The sequence below is a fragment of the Drosophila innubila genome (genome assembly GCF_004354385.1).
Source record: "Drosophila innubila isolate TH190305 chromosome 2R unlocalized genomic scaffold, UK_Dinn_1.0 1_C_2R, whole genome shotgun sequence".
In the NCBI taxonomy this organism is placed as follows: Eukaryota; Metazoa; Arthropoda; class Insecta; order Diptera; family Drosophilidae; genus Drosophila; species Drosophila innubila.
In genome coordinates, this window is record NW_022995374.1 from 11446451 (window position 1) to 11469761 (window position 23311).

General features: G+C 37.1%; 1 protein-coding gene across 1 annotated transcript; it reads left to right on the forward strand.

The window, feature by feature from the left end:
* Window positions 1-6641: 6641 nt before the first annotated feature.
* LOC117783184 lies at window positions 6642-23256 on the forward strand. Its single transcript, XM_034620451.1, has 4 exons — window positions 6642-7208; window positions 19482-20733; window positions 22479-22681; window positions 22755-23256. The coding sequence occupies exons 1-4, from the start codon at window positions 6960-6962 to the stop codon at window positions 22866-22868; spliced, it is 1818 nt and encodes a 605-aa protein (XP_034476342.1). The 5' UTR covers window positions 6642-6959; the 3' UTR covers window positions 22869-23256.
* Window positions 23257-23311: the final 55 nt, after the last annotated feature.

Genomic DNA, 23311 nt, shown 5'->3' on the forward strand with positions numbered 1-23311 from the left:
CCCCCTTCCCGCTCTGCTGCAACTGTGACATGTGAGCGTCTAAAACATTTGGAAAAGCGTTGCAAGCCATAAGAGTTGTTGTTATTAGTGTTGTTATTGTTGTTGTTGCTGTTGCTGTTGGAGCTAAGCGCGCGTAAGTTTGACAAATGAAGAAGAGAGCACAAAGCGAGACGAACTAACAGACAGACAGACAGACAGACAGACAGATACTTATTTGGCCTGATGATGATGCCAAAAGGCAAAGTGAACACCTAAACCAAAAGAGCCAGCGCCTCATATAATGGATACAAATGATGATAAAGCTGGCGGGGATCGGCTATGGTTATGGAATGGGAAATGTGGAGAGGAATTGGGATGGGAGAGATGGTAGAAATACTTTAGATGGGACAGTAAGACAGTAAAACAGTGAGACAGTTGAAGTTGGGAGCTGCAATTTTTCTGAAATGTTATCGCATGCCTTATTAAACAACAAAAGTGAAATATGCTTTCGGTTTTTATACTCAAACACTCTGCAAAAACTGCACAAAAAGGGTATACCGACATTAGGAAGAAAAAAGCAATTTTTAAAATTGTAGAGCAACAGTATTTAATTCGATTTAGAACTAGATCTTAAGTTTTATCGGATAAAATGTGATCATCACAATGTTTCCAACTATGTAAAAGTAGATTGTAAAGGTGTATTATGTTTTTTTTTGTGAATTTAATATCAAATAGCCTCTAAAACTTGTAGTCCGTTTTTTTATTGTCTATTCAAGGAATTTTACAACTATTTAAGCGATATTTTGACGTAAAATTCATAGAAATTAATTAATTAAGTTGAACATTTTTTAAGGTTAAGTTTTTAATTTAAACTAAAATTATCGAATTGTTATATAATTAAATGTTTTGCAAATATGTATTCCACAAACTTAATGTTCATAATTTTAATTTTAATATAAAATAAAAACAAGGTGCAAAAAAACCTTATTTCAATAAAATACAGGGTGTCTAGTCGTTGATTGTTCTTCGCTTAAGCAATCTTTATTTTTGCTCGTTTTTCGCAAGGGTAGCGACCCACACACACGCACACACACACTCGAAAACACTCAACCCCCGGTGAAAAGGGCAAAAATGTTTCCTTCCGGCTAAACGGAATGGCATACGGAACCAGGGGCCAGAGTTGCCACTCTGAATGTGTGCCAAACATGCGAGGTGTATATATGTGGGAAAAACGCCCCTCCCCTCCGCTCTCGCCACTCCACACTCCCCTTGATGCTGCCACGCCTGCCCGCCCACATAATATTCATTACCAGCTTATTAACGTGATTTACCGATTGGGGGAGTGATGTGTTTGCTGTTTTTTTTTTCATTTTTCTTCGCATACAAAAGGATGCTCAAGGATGTGTCTGGATGTGCTTGAATAAGCTGGGAAAGTGACTTTAAAAGCGCCATACAGCAGTTGATGTGTATGTATGGCATATCCGTTGTCAATAACGGTAACAACTTCAAGTAACTGTTAATGATACCGTGCGAATTTCTTGATGGATGAGTGACAAATCGAAATATAGCCCAGATATTAAGATGTCTTATGTCATATGCAAATTCAGGCATTGTCCAACACAGGAAACTCATAAGGCCTAATGGATAGATAGACAGATGGGGGAAGAGCCGTCAATTAACTGTCACTTCCTGTCCTCAATTGACTCGATTTTTCTCTTCATTTAGTTTTTTCTGTTTCTGTATTTCTGTTTTTCTGTTTTAGCGCCTAACTGCAAGTAATTAAATGACCCCAGTTTGAGTTTCAGTTACAGTTTCACTTTCAATTTCAGGCTCATCTCGGTAGGCGCTAATTCAATTAATTATCTGTCCCCTGGCACGCGTGATATTTATCTTCTGATAAGCATTAATAAGCAGATCTCCTGATAAGTACTATGGACACTCATTAGACACAAAAATTATACTTTGCATTTAGATTGGTCATTAAAAATGTGAGCCGCTTAAATATATGTGAATATCTATTCATAAATTGTATCTTAGAATACTTAGTGAATATTTGTGCATAAAAAAAAGATTGTTTTCTTTCAAATAAATAGAGAATCTCTAATAAAATGCAAACATTTTATTTAGTGTACCATTTTAAATTTTAATTTCAGTATTTTTTTTTCCTGGTTCAAATTTATTTTACAATAATTTTCAGTGCAGTTTATGCTAATGGAGTGACTACTGTAGTTTGCTTGGTCACTTCCACAGGCATGTCTAATTACGAAAAAAGCTATTAACTGTAGTCACAGCTTAACCACATGATGCCAAGCAAAAGATACATAACCCAAACCCAGATACAGCTACAGATACAGATACATTTGCAGTTACATTTACAGTTGCAGCATTTGCGCCTATTTCATTGGCTGGCCAGGTATATACATGTGTGTGTGTGCTTGGTGTTTATGTATAAGATTCGTGGCAACTTTCGGCTACATATGTAGGCACTCGTATCTCTATCTACATCTGTATCTATATCTAAGGCGTGGCATGGGTGACTGAGATACATTGCGTTTACAGTCGCTAAGCAGCAAAGCAGGTCAACAATTGAAGCTTTTTTAAAAGAAAATGAAAGATTGCAATACTTAGCAGTTGGTAGCTACAACTAAATACAGTATTAGACTTTAATATTTTATAGTTTTATCAAGGTAGAATATAAAAAGTTAAGACAATATTTGGTCTCAAATAAAGTGCCCATAGAATAGCAAAATTAAAAAAATAGGGAATTTATTTGATCACAATCATTAATTGTATTACAAAAATATTAAATTACTGCTTTGCTTAGCTTCATAATGCAATGGAATAGCTAAAAATTGTATCCCATGTAAATAAAGTGACAACGGAACTACGGAATTAATGTGGTACATAATAAAGATTTAATGGAATTTTCGAAAAAGTATTCTTCTTAGAAAATGAGCAGAAAATATGTAAAGGTAATCAAAGTACAATAGTTAAATAGTCTACAAATCCTTAACAAAATAACTATGGAAGCGATATAACTTCAAAATCAACCTAAAAGATATTTAAAAAATATATATATAGACCAGAATAATATTTTCTTAATTAAGATATAATATTACTATTTTGTTAGCCAGAAGAATATAAATATTTTAAAGCATAAATCATAAATAAATAAATAAAAATAAATAAATAAAGCTTGAGCTTAAATAAAAATAAAGCATAGATAGTCCGATTATGATTGATATTATATCTATATCTTTTTACCATATGTTTGTAGCTCTATGGATTTATTTCCATATTCATAACGATTATGCAATATTTTTCCCCCTATTTTGCATTGACTTTCCGCCTTGAAAAGCTTATTTAGTGCCTCAGTCTGGTTCGCATTCAGTTTGAGTTTCTCAGCTCCGAAGGAGATGCTCAACATCCTTTCCCAGCTCACCAGAAATTCGATCTTTTTGGTGTGATAAGGAATTGTGGATAAGGCGCAAAGCGGAGCACAAGGAAATGCTTTGGGCAAAACGCTGGGGCCCCTGCATTGTCTTTAAGGACCTTTTATGTGCCTTGAATCTTATCAAGGCGACCAAACTTGGGACTTTAACTACCTCTCTCTCTCTGTCTTTCTCCCTCTCTTTCTGGTAATACAATACTTTTGCTCTGCAGCTCCTTTATAATTTTTCGCGAGAATTTAAGGCGGAGGTGCCTTGGCTTCAGCCATGTCCTGGCTTGATCCTTACGCTATCCTCATTCCCGGCTTCTATTATTTGTGTCAGCAACTTTATAAATTGCGCACAAAAACAAACCGCCCGCAAAAACAACGCAATCGCAATCCTTGTGCCTGTTCGCTTCTCTCTCCCCTCATCACCTCCCGTCTCCCGTCTTGAATCCTGCCTCCATTGTTGTTGCTTTGGTGCTGCATGTTCTGAATAGCAATCAATCAATTGCACGATCCATATCCATATCGATTTACATAACGCAATTGCGGCACGTTCGAATTAAAGGAATTTTTTATTGAATGTGGTAGAAAATGAAAAGAAAGAGAGAGAGAGAGAGAGAGAGAGAGAAGAAGCAGTGAGACTCGTTTTGTTACGGATAATTAAGTTGTTTTCAAGGATCAGTGTGGATTTCAGTTGATTATGAATTCTCAATCGATGTAAATATTAACACTGAGAACTCTTCAACAGTCAATCGAACAATTCATACATTTAAGCTTTAAATTTAATTTTTAAAGGCTGCGCACTTCGTGTCAAAGTGCAATATTTCGGCTTAAATCGCAGACCCGTTTTAGGAACTCAAGATTTTAATTCAAGTCTTTAATTTTAAAATATTTTATTTTATAAATTGTCAATGTTTCTTAAAACAAATTATTTCATAAAAAGGTTTCAAAATTTTTAAAGAATATAACTTAAGATAATGATTTTCTTATTATATTTTCACGGTTTCAAACTGAAACTTAAATTGAATTGTAAATAGTAAAATTTTAAAAAGAATGAAATTTTATTATTATTTTTATTTTATTTTTTCGAAATCAACTTAATATTAAGATTGAGGTTCGGTTCAATATCTGTTAAAGACAAAAAATAAACAATATATGAATTTCTGCAACTGAGCTCTATTAAAACACCAGTAATATTTTTTGTCTGTGCTCAGCGCCTCGACTCGAAGCAGCAAATTCGCTGTGTGGGTTGGCTTAACACTATTGTTGATTTCTCCAAATCTTTGAGGAATTTTGCAAATTTCAGCCACATAAAGTGCTTGTCAGCAGAGAGTAGAATCCATGGGAGCTAAAGGCAACTATAACTTGTGCTGCTGCTGAATAATCCGAGTCAACGGACGCTATATGGATCGGTAGCGGAGTTTGAGTATTACATAAGCGTTGACTTACAAGAATGATGCCCCAATGCTGCTGTTGCTTCTACTTGCGATGGGTAAACGTTTCAGCAGAATTTAAGACCTTCATTAAATTTTGAGCGAGAATTTTGTGTTAACTTGTTCTACACTCGCCTTTTATGACCCACACACACACAAACACAAACACAATCATATGAGCAGTTTCTTTAGAGTTCTTGCTGTGGCACAACGTACAAGTTTCACAATTTGCCTGGGATCTGTTTCCTAAGCCCTGTCTCAGTCCCTGGCCCTGGCGCTGACCAGATCCAAGTCCAGAGTGCGTTTTGACCTCTTGGCGAGTACGTGCCTGGCCTCAGAGTGTGACAAACTGGTTGTAGTTATTGTTGTTACAGTTGTCGTTGTAGTTGTAGTTGTTTTTATGACTTAATGCCGCGCACGCCACGCAATTTCAATTACAGGCCAAACGGCGACCCAACTACGAAGCCCCAGTAAAATTACAGCCAGGTTACACCAACATCTATGTACATCTTCATAGAGAAGGAAACTCGCTACCCGACACTTTCATTAGGCTGATGTTGGAGCTGTAAAATTGTTGCACGCGCCCTTAAGTTGTCGAAGCTGCCCCCGCGCCAGGTGCCAAAACAAAACAACAACAACAACAACCCAAATTGACTCATAATTTATGCCGACCTGGCTAAGAAAAAGAAACCTGAAACAGTAGCAAACAGACAAACTGGCAACTGGCAACTGGCAAATGGTAACTGGTAACTGGACTATGAGGATGGCCTCCAACCTAACCTAGGCACGTGTCGGTGTTTATGATTTCTGTGCCTTGTTTCTTGTTCGTTTAGTTGCATGCATATTTGATGTTTTGCCGACAGCAACTGAGGTCATCTATGAATTTAATCAAGCGCCCTGCAAATAACTTGCCAATTTACAAACCGAAAACAAGTGCAACAGAATCTGGTGCATTTTTAAAATGTCGAAAACTATGCGAATTTTTCTTCAACTAACAAATTTAAGCAAGATAACACTTAATTTGGTCAAACGGCACCACAATTACATGCACGTCTAATATTTGTTATAAGAACTATTAAGTGTTTCACTTTATTAAATGAATGACTTAAATACGCACAAATTAAATTACACCCGAAGAATTTAAATGCCCAGCAAATAGCAGTTTTCAAATTTTTTTAGCAATCAAACTCGAAAATTAGCTAGAACTAGCTATAAAATAGCCAAGATGCCAACAGCTAATCTGCGTTAACAGAAATATTACTTGTGCTTGTTTTGCGTTAACAGTCGCTTTAATGCGTTACCAGGTCACATTTAACAGTCTAGCTGCGCTGCAATAATCTTTTGGTCTTTATTGTTGTTTGTTGTTTTATTGGCAACATTATTTATAAACCACGATTAAATTCGGGCTGACAGATTACAGTAAATACAGTGTAATATTTTAAATTAGCGGAAGACAAATGACACGACACCTATCGGACTGAAAGGTGAAATTGCAATGTTAACGTAATTGGTTTTACTGCTGGATTGTTACATAACAGTTTGACGCCATCTTTTGTCTGCTTTGTGAAACACTAATTCAAAGAAAGGCTGCCAAGTCGGCCGGATCCAAATATGGCCTGGATGCGCAGCTTAAATAAATTTAAAAAAAAAATTTAAAAAATTCCAGCAAAAAAAAAATTAAGTACAAAAATGAAAAACACCCGATTTCGGAAATGTACTTGTTTTTTTTAAGTACAAAAAATCAAACCAGATCGGGAAATTTTGCAGGGTGGCAGCCCTTCCACCGGGTGGCAATCTTGGACTTCAGCGCGAAGCAGCTGCGCGTCAGTCGAAAATTAACCATTAAACGGAACGGAAGAAGAATAAAATGCTATACTAAATTAGTTGCTGTGGGTGTCTAAGTGATTTTGTACGCGCCCGCGCCGCTAAGCCAAACGCAAAAGAGGACGAACGAGGAAGTCACGCACAAAATCAAAGAAAACCACACACGCGAAATAAAATACATAAGCAAACGTGCAATTATTGAATTAAAATTTGAAATTGTAAATTGAAGGCAGCAAATTGATACCGATAACCGTTAAATACAACACAAACCAAAATCAAAACTAATCATGATCTCGTGCAATTGCTTGAATTTTACTGCCACCTCGGCGCAGCTGCAGCGCAGCAGCAGCACTGGTGGCCCTGGAGGGGGTGGCAATAACATTAATAATAATAACAACATTAACAGCAGCATTAACATTGCTGCCAACGGAGGAGCCGACGAAGCTGCTCTGCCGGCGTTGCTGTCGCAGGTATTCGTGCAAAAATTTCCAAGGGATTTTCTCTACTACACCAATTTTATGGATTTCTTCAAGCATGTAAGTGGCGGATAGAAGTGTTAATGTAATGATTTATACACATCTGTAAATGCATAAACATAAATATTTTAGTACTTTATTTTAATTTTATCGCATTCTGCTTTATGCGCAGCGTAACAATTTTCCACGCAGCATAAGAGAGCACAGCAACAACAACATTGCTAGGGCCCTATATATACGCGTACATACATACTTATAAATGTATTGCTGTAAGTTTGCGTGTGTGTGTATTATCGTTCTTTATGCTTTGTGTGCCGGCCAACCGCTGTTTTGCCGCTGTCGATGCCTTCGCCTCTGCTTCTGCCTCTGACTATTCTTGATACACACAGTCGTATATACGCATAGATATGTATGCGATAGTGAAGAAGTGTGCGAGGAGGAGCAGAAAACAAAATAGGGTCATTCATGGGCAAGAAAATGCCTTTCCTTTTGCCTGACAATTGGTGTGTTTCACACATGCACACACACAAACTATTAAAAGCGTATATACATATACACTGTATGCACTGCTTGATTTTGCCTACACCTGTTTTGCCTACTCCTTCGCAGGCACCCTGTATTTGATTCTGTTCTGTCTCTCAACCGTTTTTCTTTTTTTGTTCGGTTTTTTCTCTTCTTTAACCGATCGCCGTATTTTTAGTTTTTCCGTTCGCTTTCGTTTGGATGCGGCATTTGAAATTTATCATTTTACATTTCATTTATGATTTATGCGCTTTGCTTTTCATTCGCTTCGCCACGCCCCCTTCATGGAATTTGCATAATATTCTAAAATTTTCTACACACAATAATAATGTCAGGGGGTTAAGTGAAGTCATCAAGAAATTTTCGTGTTTCTCTCTGCTCTCTTCTTTCTTTTCTCCTGCCCATTCGTAATTTTTTCGATTTCAGATCATACGATAAATTAAACAACTACATACCTAAACTCTGATATTATACTTAAGATAGTTTAAAGTTGGCTAGAATAATATGGAAGAGTTACCAAGAATACAGAAGGAAAAACACAAGAATAGTCTCGAAAAAGTTGCCAAATCTTGCGATTATTAGTTCTGTTATATCAGCTAAATAATGGGTAATATTTGAATATTTTAATGTGGTTTTTTTTGGCAATGACTTGGCTAAATTGATACACTCTATACAAGATGGAACACGCGTAAAAGCTGCAAAGTAGCAAAAACTTTTTCTGTTGTGTCCGAGTCTTGGCTGCTTGTATTTTCAAGGTTAAATCAAACAACAGCTGTAGCCGCCGCTAAGTTTGTTTCTGTTTTGATCTTCGTCTCGGTTTCTCTCTCTTTCTCTTCCCGGCCGGTTCGCACGTGTCAGGAAGAAATGACAAGCACTGTTCTCGTACAGCTTGCTTGCAGTGACATTCAAACTGTAGCAGAAGCTCAGCTTAATTACACGTACAGAGACAGGCATTCTATTTACACATACATATGTAAGCTGGCCACACCCATTGCACAATCCGCAAATGACGCTCCCCTCCACCCCTTTTTCCCTTCTCGCACTATTCGTATTGATTCTTGTGGGTGGATTGGTTTGCATTATGCGTCTATTTTGATGGAAATTAAATTGTTATGCATTATTGTTGTTTTATTGTTGCGGTCTGGGGAACGTGCAAAAGTTCTTGCTGTTGTTGTTGTTGTTGCTGCTGCTGCTGCTGCTGCTGCTGATTTTGCTTTACACCCACTTGAAAAGCGCTGAGGCGTACAACAACAAAAACAACAACAACAAAAATAGCAGCAACAGCGCTTGGCAAATAGACCAAAAGTGTTATTTTGAATAATTCAAAGCGCAAAACAAAACAAAAGCGAGTATTCAAATACATATCGCACATGTATAAATATACATATACATATACACATACATATATAAAGCGTATGTATGTAATGCATGTAAATATGTATTTTCTCTCTATATAGAGGCCCAAAACGGAACGCTTTTAGAATAAATTACGAAACCGACGACAAACGCAAACACAAGCAAAGGCAAAGAAGAAGGAAGGCAACAACAGCCGCAACAGCAGCAGCAGCATCGAAAAAAAAAAACAGAATACAAAAAACACAACAGAAAAAATAAAACTTGTTTATACATTGTTGTTGTATAAACAAGTTTTCGAGATTTCCAAATGCGACCGATGGCCAGTTAGGGAGATAGGGGCGCCTCACTCCGCTATCGGCGAGGGGGAGTTGTATGTATGTAGGGCAGGCAGGCTGGCAAGCAGGGTGTAGGACAGAGAACAGCAGCAGGCTCCCAAAAGCACACAAAGCAGTTGACAAGCAGCTTCTGTTCCCCTTTACCTCTTCAACTGCTTTGCTTTGCATCACATCTCTTCTCTTTGTGTTTGCGTTGTTGCTGATGCGTAGGCCTCACTTTTGATTGTTTATTTCTTTTAAGTATGAATTTATGCATAAAATTTAAAAAAATAAAGCGTTATAAACAAGGCTGTTAGCTTTAAATGGGCTATACCAAAAAAAAAAAAAACTGGCGCGTGTGCAGCATATTATCATTATTTACACTTGGGGGAAAAACTAACAAAAGTTAACTCTCTCTGTTACTAACAGCTGTTATTTGCAGACTTTAACAGAGGCGATTGCTGTCAAACTGTGTTTGCACAGCTGTCAACAATTGCGCGACTTTTGTTGCCGGCAAGCGCAGCTTTTCCTACACACTGGCAACACAATAACCACACCAATACATATTGAGACATGTGCACTACTCTTATCAACACTTTGGTTTTGTCCAGTCCATCATTTAACACTCAAAACGAGCGCCCACATGGAAAAATTAAACTCGCGCTACAGTCGCTTTTCTAGGTTATCAAACGGTAAAAGCGACAGCAGCAGCGCAGCGGCAGCAGCTGACGTCGACGTCAACGACAACAACGACTTGACGTCGCGTTCGTTTTAATTGATTTATTTACGATTAGTCTCATAATTAGATTGTTTTTAGCTCTATACAAATTTGTGATCTGCCTGTGTCTTGAATTTCTTGACATACCTCTTTTTCAATTGTGCAAAACAAGTTTGATAAAAATAATAAAGACATACATATATAAATGATATTTGTATTTAATATTTTTAGCCCGTCTTACGAAACTTACAAATGACTGAATTACTCTCTTCCCTTTGCTTTCCTAGTTGACTTAAGACTGAATGCTAACAAGCAGTCGCAAGTAATTAATCAAAGAGAGGCGGAAGATGAAGAGAGCAAGAGCGAGAGTATAAGAAATACTTAAAACAATAAATGCAATGCTCTATTAATAGATAGGCATTATCAAATCTAAAGTAAGCAGTACTGTGAATGCAGCGCAGAGCAAAATAGTAAACGATAAGTGCAAATAAATGAATAAGGCAGTTAAGAAGCAGTTGTAAACAATCGGAGACTGCAAAACTGTTATATGATGTTTATCTAAGCGCGATTTAGAAATTGCCTTTGGCAAACTTTATAAACTGAAAGACTCAATTTAATCAGTATTAAAACTTGCACGCTTAATTCATAAACTGTTATTTATGACTTTCGAATGACTTGCTTATTCATACTAGAGATAAAAGTGTGAAATTATGAATAAATAAAAACTTAATAAATAATTGTTGAGTGCAAATTGCTAACACTACACGTTCCTGTTATCGGTAATACTTTATATTAATTAGGGTGAGACACTTAGCAAGTTTAAAGGGCAAGGACAAGCAGCAGATATAACAACAACAACAACAACCCTAATAATAATAACAACCGCAAGCCACAACCGACAAGGTTACAGTTTCGAAGCAACTGCTAAAAAGCTGTTGCTGCTGAGACAAAGCAGTGGGCTGTTTCTCGTACTCTCTCTTTCTTTCACTGTCTAGCTGGCTGCTTTGCAAGGTTGTCAGAATTTTCAAGGATAAAACAGCTAGTTTGATAAAAAATAAAGAAGCTAGAAATTGCTAAATAAATAATCATTAAATGGTAATATGCATATTTAATGAGGAATGCAGATTATATAAGTTGAGTATTAAAATAGTATATGGTTTATATCTAATTTATATACCAACAATAACGAAATTTTGTCGATAAAAACGACGTCATCGAAGGAATCTTTACATTTGTTGATTAAATGATATATTTGATTTACGACACTATGGCTAAAATAGCATTTAGCGTTTTAAAATGCATTCTATTTCCTAATCAGAATTTTAAAATCGCTCATTTCCTCTATATTTCCTACATTGAAATACACGAATATCTTAATTATACTCTCTTTGCCTAAAGTATTTTGAAGTTAGTTGGCAATCTGTAATTTTTCAAATAGCCAGACTTATTGCTAATAGCATTTTTTTTTAATTCGTCTGGTTTTCACAATTAGAAAATTGTTAACTCCAGCTATAAACTGGCGAAAATGACAACACTGCTGCCTGGCGCGTGTCGCTTAATTGAAAACCAATGTTAATCTTTAACAAATATAACCTTGAAGACAGCAACAGGCGTTGCTGCTTGAGGAGAGAAGGCACCTCTATTGAAAGAAGAAGGAGTGGGAGAGAGGGAGGGAGGGGAAGTAGGTACGACGACAACTGTCCAATATTGTTGCCATAACGTTTAATGAGCGTTCAACGTATGCCGTTAAACTTTTAACCTCTTAACAACGAGTTTATCGGTCAAGGGAGTGGGATGGGGGGTGGGGGGCAGCCTCGCTGTCAGCCATTGACCAGAGAGCACACTTGCACCGAGTGGTCGCTGCCAGTGTTGCCAATTTGCATGTAAACAAAACTATAAATTCACAATGTGCGCGCGTTTTGGCTAAAAATAAATTGCACAAAAACAGCAACAACAATTGTATAACCAATAGAAAATGAAAACACCTTTTGGCTAGAGCAGATTTTTCGAATATTTTTACGAGAAATTTTATTTTCGAGCTCGTTAAATTTGCGTATGTAAAACGGACGCAATGAAGAATGGGGAATGAGAAGGAATAAGTGACAGAGAGGGTTGCGCTCACACACGTAAAGGTTGCGTGATTTAAGGGGGTTGTCAACGGGAATTGTTGCGCGCCCTTTCTTCCTCTTCTTCTATTCACAATTATGGCTGCTCTGCTGTGCGCGCCGTGCATAAATATTTACTTCTAAACAGCAATAACAATGGCGCTGAATTTGTGTCAAATGTGCGGACTGAGATTTGTTTGCAGCAAATAAACATAAAAAGAAAAAAACAAAACAAACACTGGATAAACACACACAGACGGGTACCTTAAAGAGAGCGAGATGGAAAATGGCGCAACTGTTAACCATGAGTGTAATTAACAGCCGCCTAACATTGTCTTAAATTAACAGCGTGGGTTTAACAGTCACTTAGCCGCTTAACAGTGTGCTAACATAACAGCTGTTGTTAAGTGGGCTTGTCATGTAACAATTTAAATATTTCAATACGGATGGTATTTGCATTTGTTTATTTAAAGACGCTCCTTGAACAAATCAAAATCTATAAATAGCCACGCATAAACGACGCCTATCAAGTTTTAAGGTAGCCAACGAATATAATGCAAAGGCAAATGTCAAGCGAAAAGACCTCAAAGATGATCTCATATTATAAACTAACAATTAACAACACACAGCGCTGTTTGTATATTAAATTTGAGTTACACAAATACAGATACAGTTGTACATGTGTGTATATCTATGTAAAAGATATGGCGGCAATAGAGCCTACACATTTAGGCCCGACTCGCTAAACAAACAACGCACGTCAACGAAAACTGTTTGTCAAAGTTTTTAGATAACGACCGGTACAGACCGCCGTGTGCCCTTCCCCTCCCACCACCACCACCCCCCCCGTTACCTCTTACCATCGCGATAAACTGGGCTAGGCGAGACAATGAAAACCGGACCCGGTCCACAAAAAACAGAAACAGCGACAACCGGGTGAGCAAACATTGTTGCGCTTTATTTACTGTTATGAGCGTCTCCCCCAGGTGACAGATCTACACACGCACATCTACATAAATATATACATATAAGTATATTTATTTCTAATCAGACGTCTCATATGTATATAGGTGTATTAGGACCGACCCGACTCTGTTGTTCTATTGGGAGGTGGGAAGTGGGAGATGGGAGACATGACACGTGTGCACGTTTTAGCTAAAACTCTCGACCCTTGTTTGTATAATTAGTAAATACTTACTCATAGATTGGACTGGGGCCAATACCTGTTTAACTGACTAACTGGCTAGCTGAGTAGTCTGGTTTATGTTTGGGTTTGTGTCTTATCAGATTTGTAATTTGTTTTCGAACGACATTGAAAGGCTACAGATAGCTAGCATGTTGATAAGAAGGCGACTGAAACAGAAAATAAAAAAAGAAATAGAGAGAGAGAGTGGGGAAGAGAGAGTAAAGAAGAGAGTAAATACTAAAAAATAATGTTTTGTATCCACTAATTTAAACTGCAATCCGTCATCAATAGAAAGAGTCCACGACTGTCTGAGCGAAGAGAGTAAAAGAACCTTAAATCAAACTTATAAAAAAGATCATTTATATCCAGAAATTGATAGGTCCTAATATATAGTGGCAATGGACTAACTGAAACATAAAAACAAAGTAAGAGAATGGATGGGAATAAAAAAAAACCTTATATCAAAAATTATGTATTATATACTGGAATCTATAGTTTCCCTAAACCTTAATACCCAAAACTGCAATCCGGCATGAATGGACTGTGAGAGGGTGTTTAAAACGGAAAGAGAGTAAGTGAGGGGAAGAGAGTAAAAGAACCTTCCATCAAATCAGGGTATAAAAGTGTTCTTTTATACTCGTATGCATTAATCTATTGATTACATATTACCATGTCTAAAAAACTGCATTCATTATAAACTTTTTGAAAATAGTGACGGAATACGTAAACTCAATTCTTAGAGAAAATTCTTTTGTATAACCCATATAATCCATACTCTGATATGTCCAATCAAAACGGTTCTAATCCTGTTAGCATTCGCTAACCATCTTATATGATAAACAAGTTGTGTCATCATCGAGTAGTTGACTGTGTCTCTATCAGTGAGTCATCATCATGTAAAGAATAAAACTCCCATTCGAAGAAGAAGACAGGCCAAAAGGCGGAGAGGAGCCAAAGAGCAAAATCCAATGGAAAATTTTTGTAAGCACTCGGCACCAAAAAAAAAAAAAAAAGGAAACAGCAAGAACAACAACAATGGCAGCAACAGCCAGAAGAGCCGGCAAAAAAAGGCAACAACAAAAAAACACAATGTGAATTGGCAATTCGTTCGGTAATCCAAGAGGCAAAGCTCCCTTCTCTCCCTCTCCCCGCCGAGGGGCCCGTCACCTTCTCCGTCTCTGTCTCCGGCTCCGTCATCGGCTCGAGGGCCCAGCTGTCTAAAGTTGTTGTTTATGATAATGGGCCCAACGTCGGGCGACGACGTATCTGGGCGAAATGTGTTTGCGCTTTTTTGGGAGGAGGGCAGCAAAAACAAAATATGTAGAGAATAACAGAAAACAGCGAAAATGGTATTATTTTTTTTATTTGGAAGCGAGCTAAGTCGCGCCCGAACCCGAACCACAAAACCGAACCGTAAAGAGCGCGCTCACAAATACAAAGAGAGAAAAAAAAAAAAAATAAAAAAAGAAATCAAATAACAAAAAGTCAAGCAAATCTATAAAAGATTATTTTCGTAGTTTCTTTTGTGCGTTGATTTGTTTACAACTTATTTTCTTTTTGGCTGATGAAACGAAACGTAACAAAAAAGAAAAAAATAATAATAATAAGAAACGAGCCGAGTTATCACAAAGCTATAAAAAAAAGTAAAATTAAATGAAAACAGAAATAGAAATATAAATAAAAAAACAAAACAAAGGCGAATACGTCAAATGAAACGTCAGGCAATCCACAAATTTCAATGCTAAAAGGTGCGCCAAGAGTTAATAATTATTATGTTGATGATGGTGAGACACTGTCAGTTGCATTCAACAAGTTGATACACCATCAAAATCCGCCCACGCTCTGCTCTTTATTCATAAATAAACAGTGCTTAGAGCTGGCAGCTAACCATGTTAATAACAGTTGAGCTGCTTTTAAGCCGCTGTTAACTGACTGTTACCAGCTCTGCACTGCTTCAGCAATTAATTTGCTGTTAACAACACATTGTTAAGTTGTTCTTAACTTTTTTATTCTCTGTTAACTACCCTCTGTTAAGCAGTTCTTAAGCAATTTATTCTCTGTTACGAAATGCTTAAGCAATTGCTACGCGGTTTAGTACGCTATAAACTGCTGATCTGGGGAAAACAGTTAAGCAGTGCTTAAATTAATATTAATAAGCCTCTTACTTATTAGCAGCTCTATGTTAGTGTTAGCTGGTTTAGCCTTTGTTACAGTATTAATTCGCTTGTTTTTCTGTCAAGCTGAGCTAATTGAAATGCTGCGCATTTGACATTCGGTCTCAGTCTGAGAACCACTTAGGAAACTAGCGCCATGCATATAATTAATGCCTAGCAATCAATTAAATTTGCAAACCAACCAACCACAATGACAACAAAAACATTAACAGCAACACCAATGGCATAAACAACAATATAAATTATGCAAAATGTGCAAATTAATATTTAAAGTTGTTATGTATCTTTTTCTCTAACAACTGCTTAACAGTCGCATTGCATTTCGTTGCATAAGTGTTCAGTGCGGGATGTTAAATTGTTAGCAGACTGGTTAACGGAGTGCGGGGTGGTCTTCATAAAAATGAAATAAAGGCAAGTGGTGCGGGTTGCTGTTGGCGGAAACCAGACAGTCTGATATGAATTACAATTGTTTGGGTTTGACATTTCAAGTGCGAAACAAATTGATAGTGAAATTCTACAACAGTTTGACAAGCAGTGCATAAATTCTGTAACTGTTATGTAGTCAACCTATCCTTGCAAACTAATGAGAGTGTAAACTGCTTGCAGTTTGAAATGCATTTACCTCACATTAGCTTAACATTAAGCATGCCTGCGGATCCTGCTGTTACGTAAACTGCTTGTTATCGTTATTATTTACTTAAAGATTAACATTATTCGGTATATCTTTTAAATTTACATATAATTCAGATTGTTTTTTTTTTATTTATTGATTTTTCTTGTTGGTCGTCATCGCTGCTGCCGACGTCGCTGTGTCTTACGTGCACGTCAGCACGTTTCTCGTCTGGTTCTGGCAAGCTCTCATTTTGAATTTGTTGGGCCAACGTCAGCCAAAAACATGCGATGTTTTATTTATTATTGTATATTCTGTGGATCGATTAGCTTGAGTTTCTGGTTTGTCATCAAGCAAATATAATTAATCAAATGAGCCATAAATATACTACGACCACAGTCCAATAATCGTTCAATATAAATGGCAATTTAATTAGAAGATATGTATGTGCAGGGCACGGGCGCTAGATGGCGCCACAGCATAATTAGCTGCTGGCAACGATAACATTTAGTTTCAATTAACAAAAAGACAACATCGCTTGTGCTAATTAAGCAACAGAAGCGACAACAACAGCAGCAGCAACAATAACAACAACTGTTGCTGCCGCTGCTGGGCTTCAATTGTTATTGCTGTCGTCGCTTGAAGTCATTGACATTTTGCACATTGCAAGATGCGAGACGTTACAAAATGCAAGCCAAGTTGTGCAAACAAGCAGAGGAAGTAAGCAGTGTGGTAATAAATGGGAAGGGGGAGTAAGCAGTTCTCAACTTTTAGCAAGTGCGATAACAACAACAAACGACAGGCCTTTATACCACCCACCCACTTCAGACACGTAGGGGCCATAAAAGTCAGTCTGCAAATATGGCTAAAAGGCAAATGGGCAACAAGAACAGTCTTATGTCTGACAAATGACAGTGCAATGCAAAAGACTTGGCAAATAACCGCAACAACAATAATATCAGATAGCCATACGAAAATCAACAAGAAGGCTAAGAAAAAGGGAAAGAGAGGCAAAACATGAGCAATAAATATGTATATTAATGCGTTCGCACTGGTAACGTCAAAACAAATAATATAAGTATGCATACATACTTATATGCACATATGTACATATATTCCTAAATACCCCCAGACACTTGACATTAATGAATGCATTTGCATTGTTTTTATTATTTTGAAATTTATTTTGTTTTCGTCTTTGAACAAAAGTATAGTTATAGTCTGCTGGCTGATTAGATATTACAGCACCGAGAAAAACAAAGTCGTTAACATTTTTAATGCGAAAACAATTTTTGTTTGTGCAGCATGTTTATGGCGACAGCAACAGGGTGTGCACACACTTGTTGAGCGGCTGTTAAATTTGGGTTGAACAGATGGTTCAGTTGCAGTTAACAGTGTCAGGATAGCTTGCCTCTCTGTTAAGTGCCAGTCTGCTTTGCAGTGTAAACTCTCAGACACTCCATAATTACAATTGGTCACACTGCTTAGCCGACAGCATGTGTTCACACACACATACACAACACAAACAAAATGAAAAATTATCATGAAAAAACAACAAACGAAACAAATAAAGGGGGCTGAGGGATCAATTGCAGTTTAAAATGCGGAAGTTCTACACGAGCTTAGATAATACGAATAATAATACGGATCACTCACTCTTCATAATAATGCAAATACTGATGGGAATTTACATATCGCTTTAAAAGCCAGCAAACAAATGCATAACATTGTATATTTTATTTATTTAAAAGACTATGCATAAAATTTCACCTGATGGAATTGCTGTTGTTGCTCTAGTCGTAATTGTTTTTATTCTTTTTGTTTTTTTTTTTTCTTTTTATGTATGCAATCTAATGGATACAACACACATATTAGAAAGAATTGTGCTGAGCAGGGCATAAAACCAGAAAACCATACAGACAAACACACAACATTGTCATTTGATTTGTGTTGACGTTTGCATTTCATACCTTAATTCAATTTAATTTTGTTCAGTTGGACGGACTGACTGACTGACTAGTTACTTGATTCATTGTCGTATTGCCGGGTTACACACATATATACCGAGAGTATTGTGCTTAAACTAAGTATCAAATTTAGCAGGGTATCACAAACCAAACTCGTGCTACGGCGTTTAAAGAATATTATGATGCGACTATAAAACACCCTATAACAGCAAATGTGTAAACTGCTTCAACATACTATTAAATTTAACATAACATAATTTAAATATAACATAGGCATTACATAGACAAATAACAGGAGCATAACAGCTGAACAGCAGCAGTATGCATGTTTTCTGCTGCTGCTGCGAGAGATAGGGGGCTCAGTTATGTTATGCCCTATGTGTTAATCTTGCAGGGTATACAGATTTATTTATACTTACAGTGTAATCAAAAGACATTTTGGAATGCTTACGTTAATTCTTTCATTCCTTTAAGTCTTTTCGTTTGTGTAACACTCACGATTATTTTGATGGGAACAGCATTAGACACAAAGTTTGTTTTTTACACACTTGTAAATAACATAGAAATGTAGGTGCATTTGTGTGGGTGTAACTTGTTATATTGTCAGCTGATGCTGTGCCAAATTATTATGCTGTGTGCTGCAAAAACAAGTAGTGCTGTTTTTTTTTTTTTACTGTGTCTACAACATTTTGCTATTGCACTAATTGTTTGTTGTTTACTTGTTTTGGTTTTCTTGTTCGCTCTGTTCCTTTTTTTTTGTTGTCTGATAAGCGACCACAGACAGCGTCGCCCACTTGACTTGAACATTCTTTAAAACATAATTGACAAATTTGCACTTGAACTACTGTGCGACGGCAACAAGGTTTGCAAATATAACAACAACAACAACTAAAAAAACAAATAACAAATATAATTGACATTTAAATATTTGTATTTGTTAAATTTTAAATCTGAATTTGATACGCGCTAACATAATGTTGCCCACTAACCCAAAAAAAAGAGTTGCAATTTAACATAACATACATATTTAATGGAAGTTGTTATCGGTTATCAGTTGGCTGCAAATCGGTCATTGACCAACTGAAATTAAAGATTATAAAAAGTAAAATCAATCATTTTGCTATAAATAAATACTTTTGCTAACAAGTTGGCCAATAAATCGCATTTTGTAATCGATATCAATTGCATATTTAACAACACTGCCACCTGTTACATTACAAATACAAGACATAGCGATGACGATTGTGTCCATTGTTATCGTTATCAGATGGGTGCCATTATCGGCCATTCACTGGCAGTTTTGAATTAATATAACGAACTTTTCATATTTATTTCCTGTGCTTTGCATTAGATTTTTAATAAATGATTTGTTTGCTTGCAGGCAATTGGTCCCATTCCAGATCTAACCATAAATGCCATCAGTCAGCGTCACCTTATCTACAGTGCCACTTTGGACGTGGCTGGTCAGACATGGAAGCTGAGCATCTGCATCAATTGCAAGGCGGTGCTGTGTGCCAAGCGTGTAGTTGTTGGCGCTGGTGCCACGCCCACCCACTACCTCATCAATAGTGCGCTGCAGTGCAGCAACGAGGAGTTGGCTCACCGACGCACCCACAAATCCTACTCGGAGACCTTTGAGTTGCTGATCATTGATCATGACGATGCTGCATCTGCAGCGATTTCACCAGGAGCAACTGGTGTAGTCAACTCGGCATCCAATCTGAGCATTGGCTCCGTGCTGCCCCATTCGGCGATGGATGGAACGCTGCAGCGTCTGTGTCAACTCCAGACGCATCAGCAAGAGCGCATCCAGGCGGAGATCAATGAGACCAACGAGCGCATCGAACGCTATACCGAGCAGAACTTTGCGCTCCTCAAGAGCTTTCGCGAGAAGTCGGATCAGGAGGGAGCACTCCTGACACGGCGCATTAAGCAGATACCTGACCATGTGATTGAGCTCCTTGATCGTGCCATGCCCGTTGATCTGGAGGTCAATGGCGGCGGCATCAGCTATGGTCCCATTGGACCAGGTGCGCGTCGTCGCAACACCATCAGCAGTCGACGAGATCTGGGCGTGCCAACCACGCCCACCACTCAGCTGGTGCATCCGCCCACTTTCCTGGCATTGTCGCAGGAATCGCAACAACAGCAGCAGCAGCAACAACAGCAACAACAACAACAGCCGCAGCAGCTTCCAAGTGCTTCCATCATAACGACACGCAAAATGTCCAACTTTGATACACCGCCTGCCACACCAGAAGCCACGCCCATGAGCGTGGGCAACAGTCCCACCTTCAGGCAGCAACAGCAACAGGCAACAGCAGCCGCCAACAACACGTTGCTGCTGTCCACGCCAGCTGCCTCGACAGCAGCGGATGATGCCGATGACTGTCTGTTCGACCTGGAGGATGTGGATGGACCCACACAGACGCACGGTCACGGACAGGGTCAGGGACAAGCCATGCCCAATTTTCCGCGCGCCTTCTATCAACAGCTACAGCAACAGCATTACCAGCGTCAGCAGTCACAGCCCAATCGCAATCCTAATCCCAATACCAATCACCAACACAATCATCAGCTGCCGGATCATCAGCAGTTCCACGACAACATGAGCGATGCCGACGAGGCCGAGGGTAAGTCTACTGACTCCTTAAGAGAAATTTGCAAAAATCAGAATATCAATGCCAAAATTGGCAAATAGAAAAGTTGAAAATTGTAACCCAAAAATACAAATTGGAAAACCAAAAGTAGAAAAATGTAAAAAGAAAAGTTTAATTATTTACGATTCTAAGCCATCTAACATCCAATTTTCCATACCTACCCCTTGACATTTTTTCAAAAACTTTGATCTTTCATAACTTCATCAAAAATTAACCGATTTTCAAGCGGAATGTCATTTTGATCATGATTTGGTCTCTAAATTACTTCTGCATTTAAATTTTTAAAAACTGGAAAATTTGATATTTTTCGATTCTAAGCCATCTAACATCCAATTTTCCATACCTACCCCTTGACATTTTTTCAAAAACTTTGATCTTTCATAACTTCATCAAAAATTAACCGATTTTCAAGCGGAATGTCATTTTGATCATGATTTGGTCTCTAAACTACTTCTGCATTTAAATTTTCAACATCTAACATATTTGATATTTTTCGATTCTAAGCCATCTAACATCCAATTTTCCATACCTACCCCTTGACATTTTTTCAAAAACTTTGATCTCTCATAACTTCATCAAAAATTAACCGATTTTCAAGCGGAATGTCATTTTGATCATGATTTGGTTTCTAAACTACTTCTGCATTTAAATTTTTAACATCAAAAAATTTTGATATTTTTCGATTCTAAGCCATCTAACATCCAATTTTCCATACATACCCCTTGACATTTTTTCAAAATCTTTGATCTTTCATAACTTCATCAAAAATTAACCGATTTTCAAGCGGAATGTCATTTTGATCATGATTTCGTCTCTTAATTACTTCTGCATTTAAATTTTTAACATCAAAAAATTTTGATATTTTTCGATTCTAAGCCATCTAACATCCAATTTTCCATACCTACCCTTGACATTTTTTCAAAACTTTGATCTTTCATAACTTCATCAAAATTAACCGATTTTCAAGCGGAATGTCATTTTGATCATGATTTCGTCTCTAAATTACTTCTGCATTTAAATTTTTAACATCAAAAAATTTTGATATTTTTCGATTCTAAGCCATCTAACATCCAATTTTCCATACCTACCCCTTGACATTTTTTCAAAAACTTTGATCTTTCATAACTTCATCAAAAATTAACCGATTTTCAAGCGGAATGTCATTTTGATCATGATTTCGTCTCTAAATTACTTCTGCATTTAAATTTTTAATATCAAAAAATTTTGATATTTTTCGATTCTAAGCCATCTAACATCCAATTTTCCATACCTACCCCTTGACATTTTTCCAAAAACTTTGATCTTTCATAACTTCATCAAAAATTTCCCGATTTTCAAGCGGAATGTCATTTTGAACAAGATTTGGTCTCTAAATGCATTCCGCATTTTAGAATTTTTTATTTCGCTAAAAATATTTGGTCCCATGTTTGCACTATTAATCAACCGAAGCCGATATATGTATTTTTACTTGATTTTCTGACTTAAACTGAAAGCTATATTTAAATTTGAGATTTATCTTTATACATTTTAGGACAAAGTATCTTTCAGTTTTTTATTCTTTTATTTCAATAGTTATTTTGGTATCCTTAAATTTCTTAGTCTATTAGTCATTGTTTTTGTAATTACAACAAATAAATTAGAAATTTTCATGAAGTACCAAGTGAAGTAGCTTATATGTCCTTTAATAATAGATTATTAATACATGAATCTTTTTATAGATGCCCTCGATCTGGACAGCTCGTTGTCAATACCTGTGCGTATTGGTGGAGGAGGGGGAGCTGGGGCACGTGCCACATCCGCGCAAATGTTGTATGCCAATTTTGCCAGAAGTCTGCCCGTCGAGATAGCCAACTCGCCACTGGCCGAGCGTGCCAGTAACAATAATAACAACAACCTACATGTTGTCCAGGACGAAGACGAGGTAAGTGATGAGAAGAAGAAGCAGCATGCAGTAAAGTATTTAATTAACCTGTTTATATCTTCCATTTTCACAGGTAATTGACAACACCGTGGACATTGCAGCTAGCATCAAGGCGTTGGCCAAGAGTGTTCATGGCGAGGCTGTTTTTGGTGATCTGCCACGCCCACGTCTGCGCTCCCAGATCTGAGCAACAACAAAAGCAACAACAACAACAACACCACAACGTACACATATTTCAGCATAAATTGTTAAACTCAGCTGTTTGTTTATTCTAAACTAAATTAGTTTGCTCAACGAACTTAAATCATGGACACTTGGAAGCGCCTTCATCATATATCCTTATATACATATATATAAACACACACACACACACACACATAAATAATTAAGCTATATATTGTGTAAAATTTTTCTTTAATTTTTTCCGTTTTTTTTTGTAAGTTTTTTCCCCACTTCGGATGATCTTCGATTGAAATATGTATTTTTTTCTTCGTACGAAAAAAGTGATGGCTGCTGTCACATTTGAATTAATTAATTAATTGATAATTGATGATGTTGTTAGTTTACACAATGAATTAATTATATTATAATACTTATTATATATATGCATACATACAAACCAGAAACAAT